Source organism: Anabrus simplex, chromosome 9 (assembly GCF_040414725.1).
Source record: "Anabrus simplex isolate iqAnaSimp1 chromosome 9, ASM4041472v1, whole genome shotgun sequence".
NCBI lineage: Eukaryota > Metazoa > Arthropoda > Insecta > Orthoptera > Tettigoniidae > Anabrus > Anabrus simplex.
Window position 1 is genome coordinate 105,117,774 of NC_090273.1, and position 22,151 is coordinate 105,139,924.

Genomic DNA, 22,151 nt, shown 5'->3' on the forward strand with positions numbered 1-22,151 from the left:
CGTCATTTATTTATAAACTGTTGTTCTTTTGTAATTATTCAACGAATGGCCGTTCTAACTTAAAGGGATACACGACACCATTTTGCACCATTACAAGGTGCATAACTAAAACAAACGAATTAAACTTTCACTAATATGATTGTGAAAATGTGTTTGAATATTTGTAGTACCATAACCATTTGATGTATATGGATTAAGTTTCATAGATAACTACAGTATGACCTGGAACAAAGTACTACCGAGCAAGTGGTCGTGTGACTAGTGTCGCGTTGCTATTAGCTTGCGTTCTGGAGATAGTGGGTTCGAAACCCTCTCTCGGTAGTCCTGCAGATGGATTTCCGTGGTTTCAAATCTTCACACCAGGCAAATGCTGAGGCTGTAACTTAATTATGGCCAAGGCCACTTCCTTGTCACTCCTGGCCCTTCCTGTCCCATCGTCGCCATAAGACCTATCTGTGTCGGTGCGACGTAAAGCAAAGTGCAATATATATACTACCTACCAAACGAGTGGCTACGCGTTTTCAGTTGCGTAATTGTCAACTTGCCTTCTGGATATAGAGGGTTCGAATCCACCGCGGGCAGTCCTTTCTTTAAAAAAAAATACAATCTGCTTTACGTCGCACGGCACAGATAAATCTTATGGCGACGATGGAATAGGAAGGAAGCGTCCGTGGCCTTAATTGAGGTACAGCCCCAACATTTGCCTGGTGTGAAAATGGGAAACCACGGAAAACCATCTTCAGGGCTGCCGACAGTGGGATTCGAACTGACTATCTCCCGAATGCAAGCTCACAGCCGCGCGCCTCTAACCGCACGGCCAACTCACCCGGTGCCTTTCTATTTAAAGTGGTTCTCACGTCACCCGTAACAAATCTGTCCATGCAATCTCAACATGTTGGATGTCATACACTGATATTGTAACCTATCCAACATACTTGAAATCTATCTTATATTTTTATTTTTCAAACTATGAACGAGCGGGTGAAGCCATTACAACATCATCAATAATAATATCCAGAACGAGTTGGCCGTCTGGTTAGGGGCACGCATCTGTGAGCTTTCATTCAGGAGACAGTGGGTTTGAATTTCACCGTCAGCAGTCCTGAAGACAGATTTTGTACCTTAATTATTAAGACCATGGCCGCTACCTTCCCAATCCTGGCCCTTTCCCATCCTCATGTCGCCGAAAATCTTCGATATGCTAGTGTGACGTTAAACCACAAGTTTAGCTAAATAATAATAATAAATCCACAGCCTGTTTCCTGTCATTCGATAGGATCAGGAATGGAACGAATGGAGCCCCATCTAGCGGCAAGGATAGGAATCGTGCCGGCTGCCAAAGCCTGTCGCACTCCCCTGGGGCAATGATTAATGAATGACAGATGAAATTAAATGATATTAGAGAGTGTTGCTGGAATAAAATATGACAGGGAAAACCGGAGTACCCGGAGAAAAACCTGTCCCGCCTCCGCTTTGTCCAGCACAAATCTCACATGGAGTGACCGGGATATGAACCACGGAACCCAGCGGTGAGAGACCGACGCGCTGCCGCCTGAGCCACGGATGCTCAAAAATAATAATAATAATAATAATAATAATAATAATAATAATAATAATAATAATAATAATAATAATAAAAATAATGGAGATAAAGAAGATGTTGAGGTAAATTGCCTAGCATTTGCAAATGATTTCGCTATACTTTCGGAAAACCTAGCAAATGCAGTAATGCAAATCAATCTTTTGGAAGAAATATCTAATAAAGGACGTTTGAGAATATCTGTAGAGAAAACCGAATTTGTTGCCAACATAAAAAAATATTCCAAGTTTTTTAATGGCACATATTTGCCGAATCGAGAAAGATGAGGAATTCAGATATCTGGGGGACATAATTCAAGAAAATGATTTAGAAAATTATTGTATAGAAAAAATGGTTACGCGAGAATGAAAGGGCATATGGTATTACTAAATTTTTTACATTTAAAAATGCTTGTCTGAAAGTCTTAAAATAAGGCATTATAAAACAGTAGTGAAACCGGAATGTCCTTAGGCGAGGCGACTGTCTGGAATAAATTATGCCAGTAAATCTACTGACACAAGACTGGCGTATTTAAGCACCTTCAAATACCACCAGACTGAGTCAGATTCGAACCTGCCAAGTTAGGGTCAGAAGGCCAACGCCTCAAACAATTTGAGCAACTCAGCCTGCCTGTCTTTGAAAATTCTCTTTCAGTACACTCCTGCATTTCCTTTGCAGTCAGTTGAAAATCATTTATCATACTATAAACTGTGTTGAAAAGCAAAATATGACAATTATTGAAGAATGGAATGAACACACTAATATAGATTAGATAAGCTTGAAATATTAGAAGGAAGAATCATTAGAAAGATCCTGCGTCTAATAATAACTATTAAAAATTTCATGTGGCTATTTCTAATTAGGGTGGGCGGCATTTGCCATGTGTAGGTAACTGCGTGTTATTGTGGTGGAGGATGGTGTTGTGTGTGGTGTGTGAGTTACAGTGATGTTGGGGACAGCTCAAACCCCCAGTCCCCGAGCCAAGGGAATTAACCATTTAAGGTTAAAATCTCCCACCCGGCCGGGAATCGAACCCGAGCCGCCGAGGACGGCAGCTAATAACACTAACCCTTACTCTACGGAGGCGGACCTGCGTCTAGTGAAAAGTACAGAATAGTGAAAATTGAGAAGAAATAACGAAAGCTATCACAACAAAGAAAACAACGGAATCAATCAGAAAAAGACTGATATTTTTGGCCAATCTTTAGTATGGATGAAAATAGAATTTTTAAAGCAGATATTCAAATGCCTTTGAGAGAAGAAGTCAACAACAACCTGGATTCAAGCGGTCAAGAAAGATTTGGAACGAAAAAATATAAGAGAAGACCAATTCAAAGAGGGATATCTTTTTAGGAATAAAGTGTTAAATATGGAAGGATTCCAAGGTACAAAAGAGGTACATAGTGGCCCGAGGATAGCAAGAACGAACACAGTGAAAGGGCGAAGGTGTATTGAAAAGAAAAGAAAGGAAGAGGAAACATCAAAGGCTGAGCAATTGAAATTTGTACGTGGTTCCTAGTAGACGGAAAGAGAGTAAACGGAAAGAGAAGAGAAGAGAAGAGAAGAGAAGAGAAGAGAAGAGAAGAGAAGAGAAGATACGTATATTTCTTTTTTCAGTTGGCTTTACATCGCTTTACATAGTCTTATGGCGGCGATGGGATAGAAAAGTGTTGGGTGTTGGAAGGAAGTGGACGTGGCCTTAATTAAATAACAGCCGGGCTGAATGGCTCAGACGGTTAAGGCGCTGGCCTTCTGACCCCAACTTGGCAGGTTCGATCCTGGCTCAGTCCGGTGGTATTTGAAGGTGCTCAAATACGTCAGCCTCGTGTCGGTAGATTTACTGGCACGTAAAAGAACTCCTGCGGGACTAAATTCCGGCACCTCGGCGTCTCCGAAAACCGTAAAAGAGTAGTTAGTGGGACGTAAAACAAATAACATTATTATTAATTAAATAAGAGCTCCAGCATTTGCCTGGTATGAAAATGAAAAATCCCGGAAAATCATCCTCAGGGCTGCCGACATTGGGGTTCGAACCCACTACCTCCCGAATGGAAGCTCACAGCTGCGCGCCTCTAACCGCATGACCAACTCGCTCGGTGGGAGAGAAGAGAATAATAACAATAATAATGTTATTGGCTTTATGTCCCACTAACTACGTTTACGATTTTTGGAGACGCCAAGGTGCCGGAATTTAGTCCCGCAGGAGTTCTTTCACGTGCCACTAAATCTACGGACATGAGACTGACGTATTTGAGCCCCTTCAAATAACACCGGACTGAGCCAAGATCGAACCTGCCAAGTTGGGGTCAGAAGGCCAGCGCCTCAACCGTCTGAGCCATTGAGCACAGCAAGACGAGAAGAGAATAATAATACTGATATGTCCTCGGTTATCGTGTGCAGACATTTTTGCCTGAAGCCATGTACGCTGCCTTCAATTCATTTTCTACGTTAGATTTCACTCTACCAGATAGCAGAAAAATGGATCTCTGTTGCTTGATGTATGGCTAAGTTGTAAGCAATTTTGTAGGGTAACCAGCGATCTTTGACATCCCTACATCGTACGACATGGAGTTATGAATGGACTTCTTCCGTCCTTTAAAAATATGACTACATCTCCCGGGTTTGAACCCGAAATTCTGGGAGCAGGAGACAAGCCCTCTACCAGTAATACACAGAGGAAACACTATACATCAAACGCGCAAATACGCTACACATAGATCCCTAGCAAGGTTGTCTGCTGTGCGTTGACAGCGTCATCCGACAGCTGACGACATTAATACACGTAAACAATCTCGACTTTGTAAATCAGTTACCTTCTAGAACAAGTCATTATACCCGATCTTGTATTATCAAACCTGTGTTCAAAGTTCGCCAGACATGCTCACTATAAAAAGGAGGAGAATGTTTCAAGTACTGAGGTACCTGTTTGGTAATACTAGCTGAATGCACGATGCTCTCCTCTACAAAGTTAGAAGAAACCCAGCCGATGAAAGGGAAATCCAGCCAGTTCCCGCAGTATCTGGCAACCATCATAGGTAACATAATAATTGTGACTGTGTAATCCTTCGTAAAACAACAGCTTGTGGTGATAATGATACGTCATTCTCTTAAAAGCAATTTCTTCAGTGTTGTGTACTGTTTTCCGCATCGAGGAAGTGTAAAATCTTAAATGTGTGATCTTTCAAGCTAATGGTTTAACGTCCCGCTAACATACTCACGGTTTTCGCAGACGTAAGGATGGGATAGGGTTAGGATTAGGAACGGAGGTGGTGGTGGTGGTGATTATTGTTTTAAAAGGAAGTACAACTAGGCAACCATCCTCTATATAACACTAACCGGAGAGAAAAAATGGAAGGGGTCCGGCACTTCGAAAAATGAAGGTATCGGCCAAAGGAAGACAAGGGCCACGAAGGGCGTGAAAATGAAAGACTCCCTAGTCCTCGCAAACCTAATAGCATCAGGGTCGGAAAAGAACAAGAGTTGACCAAGGAAGGTCGGATAGGATAGATGAAAGTGAGGAGCCAGACACAAGTAAATGGACGCAATGCCAGGACTCAGCTAAAGGCCCCGTGGTCGCCAGCCCACGCTCCAAAGTTTAGAGGCCCTGGGGCCCCATTTAGTCGCCCCTTACGACAGGCAGGGGATACCGTAGGTGTTATTCCACCGCCCCCACCCACAGGGGGTAGGAACGGAGGGCCGTGGCCTTAAATCACTCATCCTGGAGAAAACCCGGATAGGCCTAAGTCATTTTTTCCGTTTTAAAAATTTGTCCAGTAACCTACCAAGGTCAATACTCTCTACGTTTTGATACTAGCAAGATACGTCATTTCGTCATAATACTGAAGAAATAGTCGAATTTTGCTTCCAGATTATTCAAGAATACAAAACAGTCACCGGTAAGAACTAGATAAATTGAGTTATCTTGTTTATATTCAGAATATTGTTAATAAAAGTGGCTCCAAACAGTTAAGTCAGTTTGTCTTGGATGTAGTATATTTTGTGTTGGTGTAAGAACGTGGGCATTATTGTCTTGTAAATGAATTATTTAATGGCAGTGAATTCACACAGCTGACTTCGTTAAAGCAACTTTCATTCCAGATCTGTCCGACTCGCTGGCTGGATGGTCAGCGTACTGACCTTCGGTTCGGAGGGTCCTGGGTTCGATTCCCGGCCGGGTCGGGGATTTTAACCTTCATTGGTTAATTCCAATGGCCCGGGGGCTGGATGTTTGTGCTGTCCACAACATCCCTGCAACTCACACACCACACATAACACTATCCTCCGCCACAATAACACGCAGTTACCTAGACATGGCAGATGCCGCCCACCCTCATCGGAGGGTCTGCCTTACAAGGGCTGCACTCGGCTAGAAATAGCCACACGAAATTATTATTATTCAAGATCTAAAGCAGATACATCATTACTACTTTGAATTAAACAAATCAAACTAAAATTATGATTTAAAAATCTATTTCATATAACGCTGAATGGTTTGACAACATTTGGTGAATCAGTGATTTCGTATTGTTTAAAAACAAATAATGTTTCCCCTGAGAACTTTACCTTTCTTGACTTATCTTGTTATTCTCTAGGATGAGTGAATTACGGATTTACCTCGTGCGAAAATTTAAAACCTCGGAAAACTAAGTTATCTTCAGTGCTGCCGACGGTGAAATTCGAACCTACATTCTCTGAAAATAAGTTCATAGTTACACGACTCAAAACTGCGCATCCAATTCACTTAGTAAATGTGTGATGTGATTTACTTTTTGGTTGAAGTTACTATTCATGTAAGGGACTTCTGACATCTTGATCACAGCGTCTTGTAGTTAGTTAGGGTTTGAAATATTTTAATAATAATAATAATAATAATAATAATAATAATAATAATAATAATAATAATAATAATAATAATAATGTCCGCCTCTGTGGTTCAGTGGTTAGTGTGATTAGCTGCCACCCCCGGAGGGCCGAGTTCGATTCCCGGCTCTGCCACAACATTTGAAAAGTGGTACGAGGGCTGAAACGGGGTCCACTCAGCCCCGGGAGGTCAACTGAGTAGAGGTGCGTTAGATTCCCACCTCAGCCATCTTGGAAGTGGTTTTCCGTGGTTTCCCACTTCTCCTCCAGGCAAATGCCGGGATGGTACCTAACTTAAGGCCACGGTCGCTTCCTTCCCTCTTCCTTGTCTATCCCTTCCAATCTTCCCATCCCCCCCCCCACAAAGCCCCTGTTCAGCATAGAAGGTGAGACCGCCTGGGCTAGGTACTGGTCATCCTCCCCAGTTGTATCATCCGACCCTATGTCTCACGCTCCAGGACACTGCCCTTGTGGTGGTAAAGGTGGGATCACTCTTAGAGTCCGAGGGAAAAACCGACCCTGGAGGTTAAGCAGATTAAGAAAGAAAGAGAAAGAAGATAATAATAATAATAATAATAATAATAATAATAATAATAATAATAATAATAATAATAATAATGACGGGCTGAGTGGCTCAGACGGTTGAGGCGCTGGCCTTCTGACCCCAACTTGGCAGGTTCGATCCCGGCTCAGTCCGGTGGTATTTGAAGGTGCTCAAATACATCAGCCTCGTGTCGGTACATTTACTGGCACGTAAAAGAACTCGTGCGGGACTAAATTTCGGCACCTCGCCTTGTCCGAAAACCGTAAAAGCAGTTAGTGGGACGTAAAGCCAATAACATTATTAACAATTACGTATAATATAATCTTGAAGAGAGAAAACACGTTCGGTTTTAATATCTAGAGTAAAGATAACTTTGTTAAGACGGAATATTGGCATGGCGAGGATGGGGGTACGAAAACGTAATCATTAAAGTACACGTTGTTCAAAACATTATATTACAGATAATGTACCGGTAGTAGAAAGATATATTATACCCAAGTGGTCAATTATATGCTGAAGCAAATATATTTAAAGTAAATCAGCTGTTTACACTAGAAATATAGGTCTACAAATACGAGGGTCAAGTCATAATTCATGGCAACTATTTTTTTTCTCGCGAACAGGAGACAACACGAAAAATCTAAGATATGCATTAGAAATATAGGGCATGTACTTATGCATAGTGCCTGAAGACAAATTCTTACTACAGGAGATTCTCGTAGGAAAGTGACAGAACACAGGCCATTGATAAACATTGTTTTATTATGGTATAGACAGCAAATACACAAGACTACGTACAAAGGACAGGTCTCCACTGGTTACAGACCTTTGAAATAATCACCCAAGGTGTCCACTGTGCGTTGCCAGCGGTGGGGGAGGCGCTGAATACCATTCGCTGCATGTGTATAGCTAACGTGTGACACCTCTCTCCAAAATGCTGTTACGATGTCCTCTTTGTTAGCAAACAGTTGTCCACGTAATGGCATCTTGACTTTGGGGATTGGATCATAGTCACATGGGCTCAGATCAGGCGAATAAGGTGGGTGTGAAAGAACCTCCCATCCCCATCGTTGTGACGCTCTCATTCACACACTGAACTTGGGGGCATGCTCAGACCCACACTGTTGTTTACATACACCATCTAGTCGCATCATACGCAAGTACATACCGTACGTTTCCACATGCATACCTTAGATTTTCCGTTCGCGAGAAAAAAAATAGTTGCCATGACTTATGACTCGACCCACGTATATTAACGAACACAAAAATACAACTAGCTGAAGCCCGTCAAGACATGACAGAAAACCATTTTCCCAAAATTATGTTATCACACGTTGGCCCGACTTCTTTGCGAAGAACGAACGTGAGTCTGACTTTCCAACTTTTAAGGGTAAGGGTAAGCGTAATAGTCGGTAGATGCAGAGTGGGTTTCATCCCTTAAGAGGCCACGGCTGGTCCGTGGTCCAACAGCTCTGTACTTTGACCGGCCAACCGAGCAAAGGAGAGGTGGCCACGGCTCTACCGCGACTCTAGGCCGGAAGACGGGACAGTGCTGGACACTACGGCTGGCCCCAACCGTCAGCTGTCCTGAGAATGGTTTTCCGTGGTTTTCCATTCTCCTGCACTAAGGCGAATGCCGGGACAGTTCGTAGTGTAGGCCACGGCCGCCCACCCCCTCACCTTCTCCGCACATCTCCTTCTTCTTCTTTCGGTGCCTATCCGTTTCGGATGTTGGCGATCATGATGGCTATTTTCGTCTTGTTTGTGGCAGAGCGGAACAGTTCAACTGATGACATATTGCACCAGCCTCTAAGATTGTCAAGCCAAGATATTCTTCTTCTTCCAGGACCTGTTTTGCTGTTGATTTTCCCCTGGAGTATTTTTTGGAGTAGGTTGTATGTATCTGTGTTGCGCATTATATGTCCCAGATACTGCAGCTTTCGGCATTTCACTGTCTTGATCAACCGAGGTGTTGTGTTCATCCTTCTCATTACTTCCACGTTTGTAATTCTCTGGGTCCAAGATATTCTCAGGATCCGCCTATAAAGCCATGTTTCAAAGGCCTCCAGCTTCTTCTCTGTGTTTTTATTTAAGGTCCATGTCTCTACACCATATAAAAGAACAAATCTCCCGGCCTGAGAGACGGCATAACCGTCTAGGAGGCCCGCCTTCCCCTTCAGGGGAGGAATGAAAACGTTTAGTAGTATAGTAGTAGTAGTAAGCGTAAGGTCGAAGAAAGTGAATCATCATCTCCTTAGCCATGGAGCAAGGTCCGCTGTTTTGCAAGCCATGTTCCACTTGGTTCTATTAAGGGCTTCATTTGAAAGTGAATACACGGAGGAATTCACACAGTATATGAACGATGTTGCCGATGCTCTGAGTTCTAAACATCCCTCTTCTTCTCTTCCAGCATAAAATTCTGAAAGTGATGCTGCACTCGCTGGACACTTCATGAATTTCGCTTCCGAAAGAACCTTGAAATTTCGAAGGGTCACTCTTCATAATACTCTAGAGTAGAGACTGCAAAATATTTGTGGAGGAAAGGGTACAGTTATATTTTAAAAGTAAAATTTAATTGGGACCAACTGGAACGACACTTCGGAATAATGAAATCACTAACATGTGATGAGCACACGTTCACCATTGACTTTCTCCACTTGCAGTTTACGTTCCAATTAAAAACGCACTTTACTCGAGTGCTAATTGTGAACCTCAGGTTGAACTAGTCCTAATATCATTTTTTTTAATTTTTGCAATTGGTTTTACGTCGCACCGACACAGATAGGTCTTATGGCGACGATGGGATAGGAAAGTGCTAGGAGTGGGAAGGAAGCAGCTGTGGCCTTAATTAAGGTACAGTCCCAGCATTTGCCTGCTGTGAAAATGGGGAAACCACGGAAAAGCACCTTCAGGACTGCCGACAGTGGGGTTCGAACCCGCTATCTCCTGAATACTGGATACTGGCCGCACTTCAACGACTGCAGCTATCGAGCTCGATCTAATATCTTTTGACAGTCAGATGCGGTCGTTAGCCTGAGCCAGGGAGGAAATTAAATAATTGTTTTAAGAGGAAATACAACTGAACACACATCCTCTATTAACACTAATCAGAGGGGAAAACAGAAGGAGTCCGACACTTCTAAAAATAAAGGTGTCGGTCAAAAAAAAAAAGACAAGGGCCACGAACGTGAAAATAAAAAACTCCCTAGGCCTCGCCACCTAACACCGTCAGAGTCGTAAACGAACAAGAATTGATGAAGGGAAGTCGGATAAGATAGATGAAAGTGAGGAGCCTGGCATAAGTAAGTGACTCAGGACTCAGGTAACGACCCGTTGGTCGCCAACCCACGTTCCAAAGTTACCCTGGGGCCCCTTTCAGTCGCCCCTTACGACAGGCAGGGGGTACCGTAGATGCTATTTTACCGCCCCCACCCACAGGGTGAGGAAATTAATGGGGAACGCTCTTAAACCGTACTACAGAAGATACGAGGAAAATTGATATTCAGATATATTCTAACGCCACTGTTCATGACCTGGGAAATGAAACGCCTCCTGCAAACCGTGTGTCTTGCGTATCATTGAGCTGGTTATAGCATGCACAAAGCAAGAAAAGGTACAAATTTCGACTCCTATTTTAGCATACTTGGCAGTGGATCAGTGAATGGTGGTGGTGATTATTGTTTTAAGATGAAGTACAACTAGGCAACCATCCTCTATATAACACTAATCAGAGAGAAAAAATGGAAGGGATACGAAAAATGAAGGTATTGGCCAAAGGAATACAAGGGCCACGAAGGGCGTGAAAATGAAAGCCTCCCTAGGCTTCCATCCCCCTGTGGATGGGGGCGGTAGAATAACACCCACGGTATCCCCTGCCTGTCGTAAGAGGCGACTAAAAGGGGCCCCAGGGGCTCTGAACTTTGGAGCGTAGGTTGGCGACCACGAGGCCCTCAGCTGAGTCCTGGCATTGCTTCCACTTACTTGTGCCAGGCTGCTCACTTTCATCTATCCTATCTGACCTCCCTTGGTCAACTCTTGTTCTTTTCCGACCCTGACGCTATTAGGTTTGCGAGGGCTAGGGAGTCTTTCATTTTCACGCCCTTCGTGGCCCTTGTCTTCCTTTGGCCGATATCTTCATTTTTCGAAGTGTCGGATCCCTTCCATTTTTTCCCTCTGATTAGTGTTATATAGAGGATGGTTGCCTAGTTGTACTTCCTCTTAAAACAATAATCACCACCACCACCCTAGGCTTCCATACGTAACACCGTCGGGGTCGGAAAAGAACAAGAGTTGACTAAGGGAGGTCGGATAGGATAGGTGAAAGTGAGGAGCCTGGCACAAGTAAGTGGAAGTAATGCCAGGACTCAGTTAAGGGTCCCATGGTCACCAACCCACGCTCCAAAGTTCAGAGCTCCTGGGGCCCCTTTTAGTCACCTCTTACGACAGGCAGGGGATACCGTGGGTGTTATTCTACCGCCTCCACCCACAGGGAGTTGGATCCGTGAAGCAGAAATCTGTGGATTATGATGGGCTATAGACAGTCGTACTTCTGAAAGAGTACTGAAAAGTGTCTTCAGGCCGAAATTATTATTTTACATAAATTATCTTCACATAACAGACTGTGTGGGAACATTTTATATGACCGCTGGGAAAGCATCAGTGAAGTGATCATTGAGGTCATGGGTTCAGGGTGCAGTGCTGAACATCCAATCGAAGCCATTCATTACCTTATTTTTCATCATATGAAATATCATTCTTTCGGTTTGAATAAATGAGGAAGAACCTGACATCATCCGAAGCAGCAAAAAGTCTTCGGAAATTGTCCGAGGTAACGAACTGTAATTTCCTATGATGGTCCTGGATCAGAAGGATGGGGAATAGGATAAAATATGATGAAGATCAGTCAATTTTAAAGGCTATCTTCTGGTGAGGATGAGTACCAAGAAAGAACCCACTGTAATTCATTGTGTATACAATCATGTTTTCTGCGCAGTGAGAGTAGAAGTTTGTGTAGTGAAGTGAACAACTCGGAATTTTCCTCAAAACTTTCTCAAGTTTGATTGTAAAAGGTAATTTAGACTTTCAGGAAACGTTTAATCCCATTAAAATTACATGTAATCGCTGTAGAAAAAGGTTTCCTGTTGTGTGAAAACCGGCTTGGGCTTGTTGCCTCGTCCATGAAGACTGTACTTAGCATGTTTTCTCTGTGCCTCGAGCTGAATTTAAAAACTTGGAATATGTTCGTGTGTATATATATTGCACTGGTGAGGAAATTATCTAGCGTTATACATAATAAAGGCCGCTTGTTTGTAAAAAAATTGCTCGCAAACAGTATCGTTTTCGTAGGGTCTTGAATTTCAGAACGCAACATTATGATCTGCTGACATAGGTAGTGCCACTCCGTGAAAGAACCACTTTCTCTTTTATACTCTATGGCAGGGCATCTCAGGGTGTATGCGCGTGGTGCATGCACTGTGCACGGTGCAAAAGACGGCTTGGCTTGGTTGACCAGAGTACAGACCCCCCACTCCTCGATTTGGAGCAATAGCGCTTACTCTCTCTTTCCTCACGTCTGTCTAGCTCGCTCCCCCTGTCTCCCTCTGCCAAAACTTGCGCTGTAGCGCTCCAAATCCGGGCTGAGTTGAGCCGAGTATAGCCGAGTAGAGCCGAGCTTAGCCGAGTAGCCCAGAGACGAAGCGTTGATCCGAGCCATGCCGAGCGGCACCGATGCACAGTGCACGGAGCTCTTGCGCCTCGATCTGCACGCGTGAGAGTTTGGGCGTTTGAGAGGCCCTGCTTTATGGTTTTATTTTAAAGTAGTCTGGGTGACAAACGGGCATATATTGAAAATGTCATATGTTCGAAACAAACATCAAAGTATTTCGATTTGGAAACTCACACAGACGAACCCTGACTACAAATCAAATTCCGAACTCTAGACTGTCATACTTGTATACCAATGTTACCAAGGTAAAAAATGAAATGTACTCTTCAAGTTATTGTCATCACAGCCATCTTTGTTAGGTGGTGTTCCTACTACGAAAGATTCAATATAATAATGTCAAAAATGGGGTAATTACAATATATTATATAAAATTCAGAATGCGCCTGCTAAGTGCGGAAACCCAAAATACTACAGAGTATGTACCTGAAACACCCGGTAATCGCCATGATGTGGATAACTCATTTCTTAAAAACGTAAATTCAAAGGTTATTAAATGTGAAATAATAATCACAACATCTTGAATACTAATCCTGCCACATCCTTGTTTCAGTGAACCTAGGGACCTTCGCCTACGGGACAGTGCTGGGCTGGTCTGCGAATGCTGTTCCCTATTTGCAGTCTGAAGATTCTCCTCTTGAGGGTGGACCCATCTCGGACGACGAAGCTTCCTGGCTAGCTTCGCTGCTATGTCTTGCAGCAATTCCATCAACTCCGTTCTTTTCCTTTATTTGTCAACGATACGGCTGTAAGATCGGAGGTTACCTGGTGGGAGTGCCGCTCGTTGTCAGCTGGATCATCGTAATCTTCGCTAATTCACTCACACTACTGTACGTCTCAAAGGTGATCGCCGGTTTCAGTGCAGCAGGCTCTTTCGTTGTCAGTAACATGTATGTGAGAGACATAGCAGAGGATAATATTCGAGGATCACTTTCCTCACAAATAGTATTGTTCGGCAACTTGGGGCTTCTTGTCGCCTACACTCTTGGTACCGTTTTCTCTTATGAGCTTGTTTCCATTATCAGTGTTCCAATCCCTTGTATATTTCTAGCTGTATTTTATTTTCTACCAGAAACACCCATATATTTACTGAGGAAAGAGAAACAAGCAGAAGTGGAAAAATCATTACGGTGGTTACGAGGTAAAGACGCTGATATGGATCAGGAATTGGAAAAAGTTAAAGGGGTGCTTAAGTCAATGAGTGCTGAGGATTCAAGTTCGGTATCCTTCAAAGAATTATTTGAATCAAGGCGCAATCGTCGTGGTTTTGCGATTGGAATGATTCTGTGCTTGAATCAACAACTGTGTGGGTACTTTGCTATTTTAAATTATACTGTCACAATATTTGAAGAAGCAGGAAGTGATTTATCACCCAATGTATCAACTATCATAGTCGGAGTCATGCTGGTCTGTGGAACTTACATGTCCACTTTGCTTGTGGAGAGGGCAGGTCGTAAGATACTCTTACTAATGTCTGATTTCGTTATGGCAATTTCTATCGGAATTCTGGGACTGTACTTCTATTTTAAAGAGCAAGGGAAAGATCTTAGCAGTTTTAGTTGGTTACCTCTAACATGCTTGTCTTTCTTTGTAGTGTTTTTCTCTATTGGGATATTTCCAATGTCATTTGTAATACTGGCTGAAATATTTTCTCCGAGAATTCGTGAAATGGCAGCATCAATGGGTATAGCTGAAACATGGATCGTTGCTTTTGTGGTTGCCAAGTGTTTCCCATTCCTTGGAGACACTTTAGGTCTGTATGGTTGTTATTGGCTTTTCGCTGGAGTTTGTATTCTGGGAGCTCTTTATATAATATTTCAAGTTCCAGAAACAAAAGACCGTTCATTGGAATCCATTCAAGAGGAATTAGATGGAAAGAAACCCTCTTTGCCTGCAACCGATAAAATAGTGTAGTATTGCATAAAGAGTTTTGAAAAGTTACGCTATTTGACCATTCACTGCTGCAAGCCAGTACGATGGATTACGCAGTTTGTGTAGTCGATGCTATGAACCGCTCTTTACTGCAACAAGAGAGTATAGTGACTCGACTAGAACATGCCTCCAATGCTAAGAGATATTGCGATGGCTTTCGGTCCTTCTTTGCTTTGTCTGTTGTAAACCACAACAATGAATCTCAGTCGTGGCATTTATTGGTGTAAATAATCTGCTGCTTGTACGATATGCCAGGTGATGTCATAGGACTGTCACTTCTTAAATATTCCTTCCTCTTTGTGCTCTTAGTTCTGAGTACATGCCGAGTATACAGAGTGTCCTTAAAAATGTCCCAATATTTACAGAGAAGGCAGCACGCAATAAACGAAGGAGAAACGGTCCTATAAACAAACTGAAAATATTCCGCGTTATGGTTCACTACGACTACCATCAATGATCACCATGTCTTCGATCTATTCTTCACAACATGTGCTCGATTTGACCGCCACCCATTGTAATGCAGCCTTCCACATTACGTCGCATGAAATCATACATTTGTTGGAACACTCCCAGCTGATTCCGGATTGTATCACAGGTATTGAACACGCGTTCTCGTAGTGTATCCACATCATTTAAGGGAAGCGCATATACCATGTCCCCAAAGCCAAATATCCAAAAGGTTAAGATCAGGCGAACGGACAGGCCAAGGTATTCGCCCACCCCGATCAATCCATCGCTCATGGAAGATCCGTGTTAGGTGTATCCTATAATACGACCATAATACAACACGTTAGTAGGTTTACGACCGATGTTTAGGTAGGAACGTACTTCCGTCTTTTGTTGCATCCGACCCTCCGCAAATTGTTGGAACATCGTGATCATTTGTAGTAGTGGTTGTTGTTGTTGTTGTTGTTGAGACTGGTTTGATACAGCTCTCCATGCCACCCTATCCTGTGCTCACCTTTTCATTTCTACATAACAACTACATCGTACATCTGCTCTAATCTACTAGTCATATTCGTATCTTGGTCAACCCCTACCGTTCTTACCGCCTACACTTCCCTGAAAAACCAACTATACAAGTCCTGGGTGTCTTAAGATGTGTCCTATCATTCTATCTCTTCTTCTGGTCAAATTTAGCCAAATCAATCTCCTCTCACCAATTCGATTCAGATCTCTTCCTTCGTGATTCTATCAACCCAGCTCACCTTCAGCATTCTTCTGTAACACCACATTTCAAAAGCTTCTATTCTTATATTCTATTTCCTTCTGACCTACCTATCGTCCATGTTTCACTTCCATACAATGCCAAGACGAAAGTCTTCAAAAACATCTTTCTAATTCCAATATCAATGTTCGAGTTGAACAAATTTATTTTCTTAAGAAAGGCCTTCCTTGCTTGTGCTAGTCTGCATTTTATGTCCTCCTTACTTCTACCATCATTAGTTATTTTACTACCCAAGTAACAATATTCATATACTTCCATTAAGACTTCATTTCCTAATCTAATATTTCCTGACTTTGTTCGACGGCACTCCATTACTTTTTTTTTTTTTTTTTTTACTTTTTTTTTTCATCTTGTATTCCTTCTCCAAGACTCTGTCCATACCATCCAGCAATTTCGCCAGACATTTTGCAGAGCCAGATAACGATATAATCGGCAATTGATTTCCTCTCCTTTCCAAATTCCTTTTTTTTTTTTAAATTTCCTTTATCGCCTGTTTTATGTAAACATTGAAAAGGAGAGGGGGCAAACTGTAGCCTTGCCTCACTCCTTTCTGGATTGCTGCCTCTTTTTCAGAGCCCTCGATTTTTGTCACAACAGACTGAATTTTGTATAGATTGTAGATAATTCTGCTTTCTTGGTACCGTATCTAATCCCGATCGCCTTCAGAATCTCAAACAGCTTGGTCGAATCAATATTATCGAATGTCTTTTTCTAGATCTACGACAGCGGACAATAACTCCAAAGATATTGGGTTTACGACCAATGTTTCTAGGACCTTTTTTCCTTTGTTCATTGCGTGCTGCCTCCTCTATAAATACCGGAACGTTTTTCAAAGGACACCCTGTGCACTGTACATTACTGAACTTGTGAATTTTGATATATGTTGTGTTGCATTGTTTACGAAAGAGTCGACGCGTTTACACTTTGGACATGGTGAAAAATATAATTAACGCCTATTTTGAATATGAAGTAACTTCTGATGGAAACAGTGATGTAGACCACGACATGGATGCCACTTCAACATATAACTCAATAAGTTTCGGAGGGAAGCAATTGAGAGAGGGAGTATTGTAGAGGAATCAGTAAAGACAACAATTGATTTACCTTGACGAACGGATAATTTGATTACCAACGCATTTCCATTTAAGGAAACAAAAGTTCCAATTGTACTGAGTGGCTTTCTCGGTTCCTTCCACTTATTTCATAGACCATTCTTGCTCGCATCTACAAATGCAAGGCTGCATAGAGAAGTATTCATAACATCAGCCATTTTAATCGTTCCTACCTTTGCGCAGGTTAGTTTCCGAGAAAAATAACCAGGCAAAAATGTGATCAATGAAAAGGTTAAGATTTGCCACACGACTTTCATTAGAATTCATGATGATTTGTCATAAATATTCTATTTGCTCGTCTCATTATCCATTTGGATCTCATGAAATAATTGAATGATACTGAATAACAGTTCCGTGAATTGCCAACGTTTTTGGATTTTGTTAAAACACAAAATTCGAAACACACAAACAACAATGTTAAAAATGAAATATTTTACTGTTCAAGTATTAATGAATAACGACCGAATGTATTGTTAAGTAATTGAAAATACGAAGGTAATTCCAAAAATAAGCCCTCCTATATTTGTATAAATACAGAACTCTGTTCGTGTGGCTGTTGGTCAAAATATTGTGAGGAGTGTTTCCCGCGCTCGCTTATAAACATGCACACGCCGCGCTGAGGCACTCAGTCTTAGCTTGGCAGCAATTGAGAATGGAGTTGCGTTGGTTGGTCGGTCGGTCGGTTGGTTGGTTGGCTGGTTTTATCCGAGTCTTAGAGGAAAATAAATTTTGTTCATGCTCCTCTTCCTTCAAAATGTTTCTTGAGTCAATGTTTTAGTACTGTGAGCAGGGTGCGAAATCGGAAAAAAATGGTGGGGGGGGGGAGAAGGATAGTGGGGCTTAACTACTAGTGTTTATTTCAAACAGTATATAGGGGTATATAACTCCCTTCTAAGTAAATTACCCCCTCCCCTTAAAAATGTAAATTTAAAATGTCTTTGTTTGAATTCCGTTATAACAAGAATGATGTTCAATGGGAAATTATTCCCGGTTTTCAGATGGATTTGCCAGAATAAAACATAAAAAATAGGCTGCATGTCCGGAGTTGCCGCCGCTGCATTGTTTTATTGCTCAAGGTCTGGCAGTCGTCCTATTATTTATAACTTATGTGTATTATTGTTGATGTTTTTATGAAAATATGCACAGTAAAAGACATTGATTTCAGTAATATATGTGTTACATTTTCCTCTACTGGGCAATTTTAGTGGGGGGGGGGCCTTTGAGATAAAATCATCGGTGGGGGGGGGGAATCCTCCCTTTGCCCCCCTCCCCCCCCCCCCCGTGATTTCGCACCCTGACTGTGAGACTGAAATTTGGTACAGATATCCAACAATATGCAAATAAGAGACATTGCTATGTAACTAGGTATCAATTTCATATAAGGACAAGTTTTGTTTGGAAGTAGATTTTTATATGTGAAAGGGAAGGGGTAGATATTAACAGTTTATGGCAACATGGCAATAAGGGTGGGATATAATAAATATTGTTGCACAGGAACTTGTAGAAACAAAGTAATTAATTTTATAAAATATTCAAAAACTCAGGAAGTATAAAATACTTTTAATAACATTCTGAGTGTATTCTTATAGAATTGCTAGCAATTAGTGGTAAAACTTCGTAGTGTTAAAATGATTGGTTCCTAACATTAAAATGTTAAGCATAAATGAATTACATTCGCTAGAAACTGCCTTAATCCCTGTTTCACTTTCCTAACAAAATTGACTTCGCATGTTTATCGATAAACTGTTTGCTGGACAAATGTGTATTAATGAGTAAGGAAACAAATATTTATTACGAAAGAATATAAAACTAGACGAGATGCACAATGTTTGAAGCTGGTTCTTTCGTAAAGGAGTCCAGTCAGATTTTTGTATCACAGAATATACAGTCACCTTATGATAACTACTGACAAGTAGGAAGGCAATATTCCAACGTCACTATTACTTGGGTGTGTTATTAATGTGCTAACCTCAGGGTTCATACGGGTGAATTAGACGATCGTCCAGGACTTCAGAATATGAGGATTGCCACTGCATCAAGAGAAATCTTATTATTATTACATTTATTATTGTTCATCATTTATAATGTATTATGTCAATAATATATTCATTTCCACAAATAATTGTTTTCAACAGTGAGTGCCCTGTTTGTAAATATAAACCCAAATTTGATTATTTGTTTTACGTGAACATATATTCCATGACCAGGACTGTACGTTTGTTAGTCCAATTTAAATGTTTTTTCGCTACTTTGCATGTAAAACGTGAAATTTGATTTTAAAATATATTAATAAATATAAAATACAAAAAAAATTGCTGAATGAGTGTTTTCCATTCTCGCCAACAAAGGCATCTTAATTTCTTACCTTACATTAATTCAATCACCTATATACAGAGCCCTTCACGGATGCGGATATCCCCGGATTTATCCGCGGATATCCGCGAAGTTAATATCTTAGCGGATACAAACTGTATGGCAGTGCGGGTAATTTTGCTGATAATTTCTAAATAATGACGTTTATTGATTTTCACTCAGGTATACTCTTATTTTTGCTTGTGATTAGGCGACCTATGACAGTGGTATGGGAGAATAGTAATATATATAAAGAGCCTTGAGACCATAAAGTCGTAAATATGACCTGAGTCTACCTGGCTTCTGTCCGCAATTAATTGGAGAAGGAACAAAGTTGTCGCAAGATAAAATCCCTCATAAACCTGTGACTGTAGCGGTTCTAGTGCCAGGTGTCAGTCCTATTGTATTATGTTAACAGATGTATAATTTTCAATACGTTGAGTGTAAAATACTGTAGTTAAATATTTACAATATCCGCGGATAGCAATTTGCGGATGCGGATAACCATTCGCAGATGAAGGAAGTGCGGATGCGGACCGGATATTATTCTGCATATCCGCGCAGGGCTCTACCTATATAAACACAAGGTATACTATTTCTCCTACGTTCCCACCCACAAGTTCGATTCTTGGAGAGAAAAGCTGTATTGTGTTTGAATCTGAGACACTACAGTATAATCAGGAGGTCACTGAAATGTTATACATTTCCAATAGGATATTTTTTATTTATTTATTTTTTATTCTTTTCGTTTTGTCCATCTCAATACCACGTTAATTCGTATCAGATTATTTTCTTCTGGTCTTTCTCCTTGTTCATTATTCTTTCATTCTACTGCCTTGCAACCTTCTTCGCTCTTCTGTCCATGATGACTTTGTTCTGCATCTAGTTCTGTCCTGAAAACGTGTACAAGCCTGAATTTTTCAATTAAAAATCACTACATATGTTGTATATCTCTGGTTCCTGTATTCCCATTTCTTCCAGATCTCTTTATACCTCTTGAATCCAGCGTACTTTGGTTCTCTTGTTCACAATAAACTGTATTATTTGAGGTATTAACCTCCCTTTGTCCATTCTCAAGTTGTGACCGAAGAACACGTTCCTTCTTTTGTATATGACGTCAGAGATTTTCTCTACCTAGGTATGCAGTTATTAGTTCGCTCGTTTTCTAAACTGACCGTCCTCTGTTCTTCGCGGTCCCAATATCTTCCTGAGAATCTTTCGTACCATCATTTCTAAATCACTTAAATACTCCTCTTCTTACTAGGTTAAGAGTTTCTGCTGCTTATAAGGCTTCAGGACGGATCACTGTCTGGTAATGTCTTAATTTTGAAAATTAATCGAAATATTTTATTTATTTATTTATTTATTTATTTATTTATTTATTTATTTATTTATTTATTTATTTATTTATTTATTTATTTATTTATTTATTTGCTACTGCGTAAATCTGTCTGTCTACTATCTAGAAAGTAATTCGAAATTCTAAATTGACTTTTAATACATCTTATGAATAAAAGTTTCACATTTCAGGTTCGAATCCAGATATTATAACATTTCCTCACAAACCTCGTTGAGTGTATTTGTAGCTTAGAGATGTACTTTGGCATCAATGGATCTACGTACTCGTGAGAAATCTACATGATGCTGTCGAAAACACTGGAGAGGAGAGATGTATCCCAACCTTAAAGTTTGTCCTGGTGACTTATTCATTGTGCCAGAGAATGATAAATTTGGAGAAAATTGTATAAATTTAAGAACGAATGGTATACCTAAATCTATTCTCGGAATAAAACATTTTTTCTAAAACTGAGCCCCTCAGCATTTCTGCATGAACTATATTTTGTCTACTACAACCAATCACGTCCCGTTGCACAAACCAGCCTTTTTTAACTTCATTAGTATATCAAAAACTCGACGGAGTCAATGTTTTTTAAATACAAGGCGCGCAGCTGTGAGCTTGCATCCGGGAGATAATGGGTTCGAACCCCACTGTCGGCAGCCCTGAAGATGGTTTTCCGTGGTGTACCATTTTCACACCAGGCAAATGCTGGGGCTGCACCTTAAATGAGGCTACGCCGCTTCCGTCTCACTCCTAGCCTCTTCCTATCTTATCGTCGTCATAAGACCCATCTGTGTTGGTGTGACGTAAAACAAATTGTAAAATATACGAGTATATACACCTGTCATTTTCAAATTGTCCAGGACAAGGATAGGACTGGTAGAGATCAATGGAAGTAACAAATTAATTCCAGTCCATACCGGAAGACACAGTATACTGTAAACTCTATCAGGGCCTCTCAGAGTGCATGCACCTGGTGCATGCACTGTGCACGGTGCAAAATACGACTTCGCTTGGTTGACCAGTGTGCAGACCCCCACTCCTCGATTTGGAGCAATAGCGCTGTCTCTCTCTTTCCCCCTGTCTCCCTCTTCCTCACTTGCTCCGCAGCGCTCCAAATCCGAACCGAGTTGAGCCGAGTTGAGCCAAGCTTAGCCGAGTAGCCCAGAGACGAAGCGTTGGTCCGAGCCGAGCCGAGCGAGACCGATGCACTGTGCACAGGAATTCTGCGCACCAGTTTGCACGCGTGAGATTTTGGACGTGTGAGAGGCCCTGCTCTAGGTGTTACTAGCAAAGGCAGTGATGGAGTTATTGTAGATTGGACATAGTGTGCTTACAAAACATTCATAACTTTCTGCACTCTCTTATTTCTAACGCCCACGTGACGTGTTCTAATTCTAAAAGACCTGGAGTAGTGGCTTCGATACAACCCCTATACACTTCTAGTGCTGTGTTTAATTTTGTTTTCTTCCTACCCATTGAA

At 41.4% G+C, this 22,151-nt stretch overlaps 1 protein-coding gene across 1 annotated transcript; it reads left to right on the plus strand.

The window, feature by feature from the left end:
* The first annotated feature begins 4,509 nt into the window (after positions 1–4,509).
* On the plus strand, positions 4,510–17,631 carry LOC136881042 (facilitated trehalose transporter Tret1). The gene is made up of 2 exons (XM_067153641.2): positions 4,510–4,614; positions 13,259–17,631. The coding sequence occupies exons 1-2, from the start codon at positions 4,530–4,532 to the stop codon at positions 14,617–14,619; spliced, it is 1,446 nt and encodes a 481-aa protein (XP_067009742.1). The 5' UTR covers positions 4,510–4,529; the 3' UTR covers positions 14,620–17,631.
* The last annotated feature ends 4,520 nt before the right edge of the window (positions 17,632–22,151 follow it).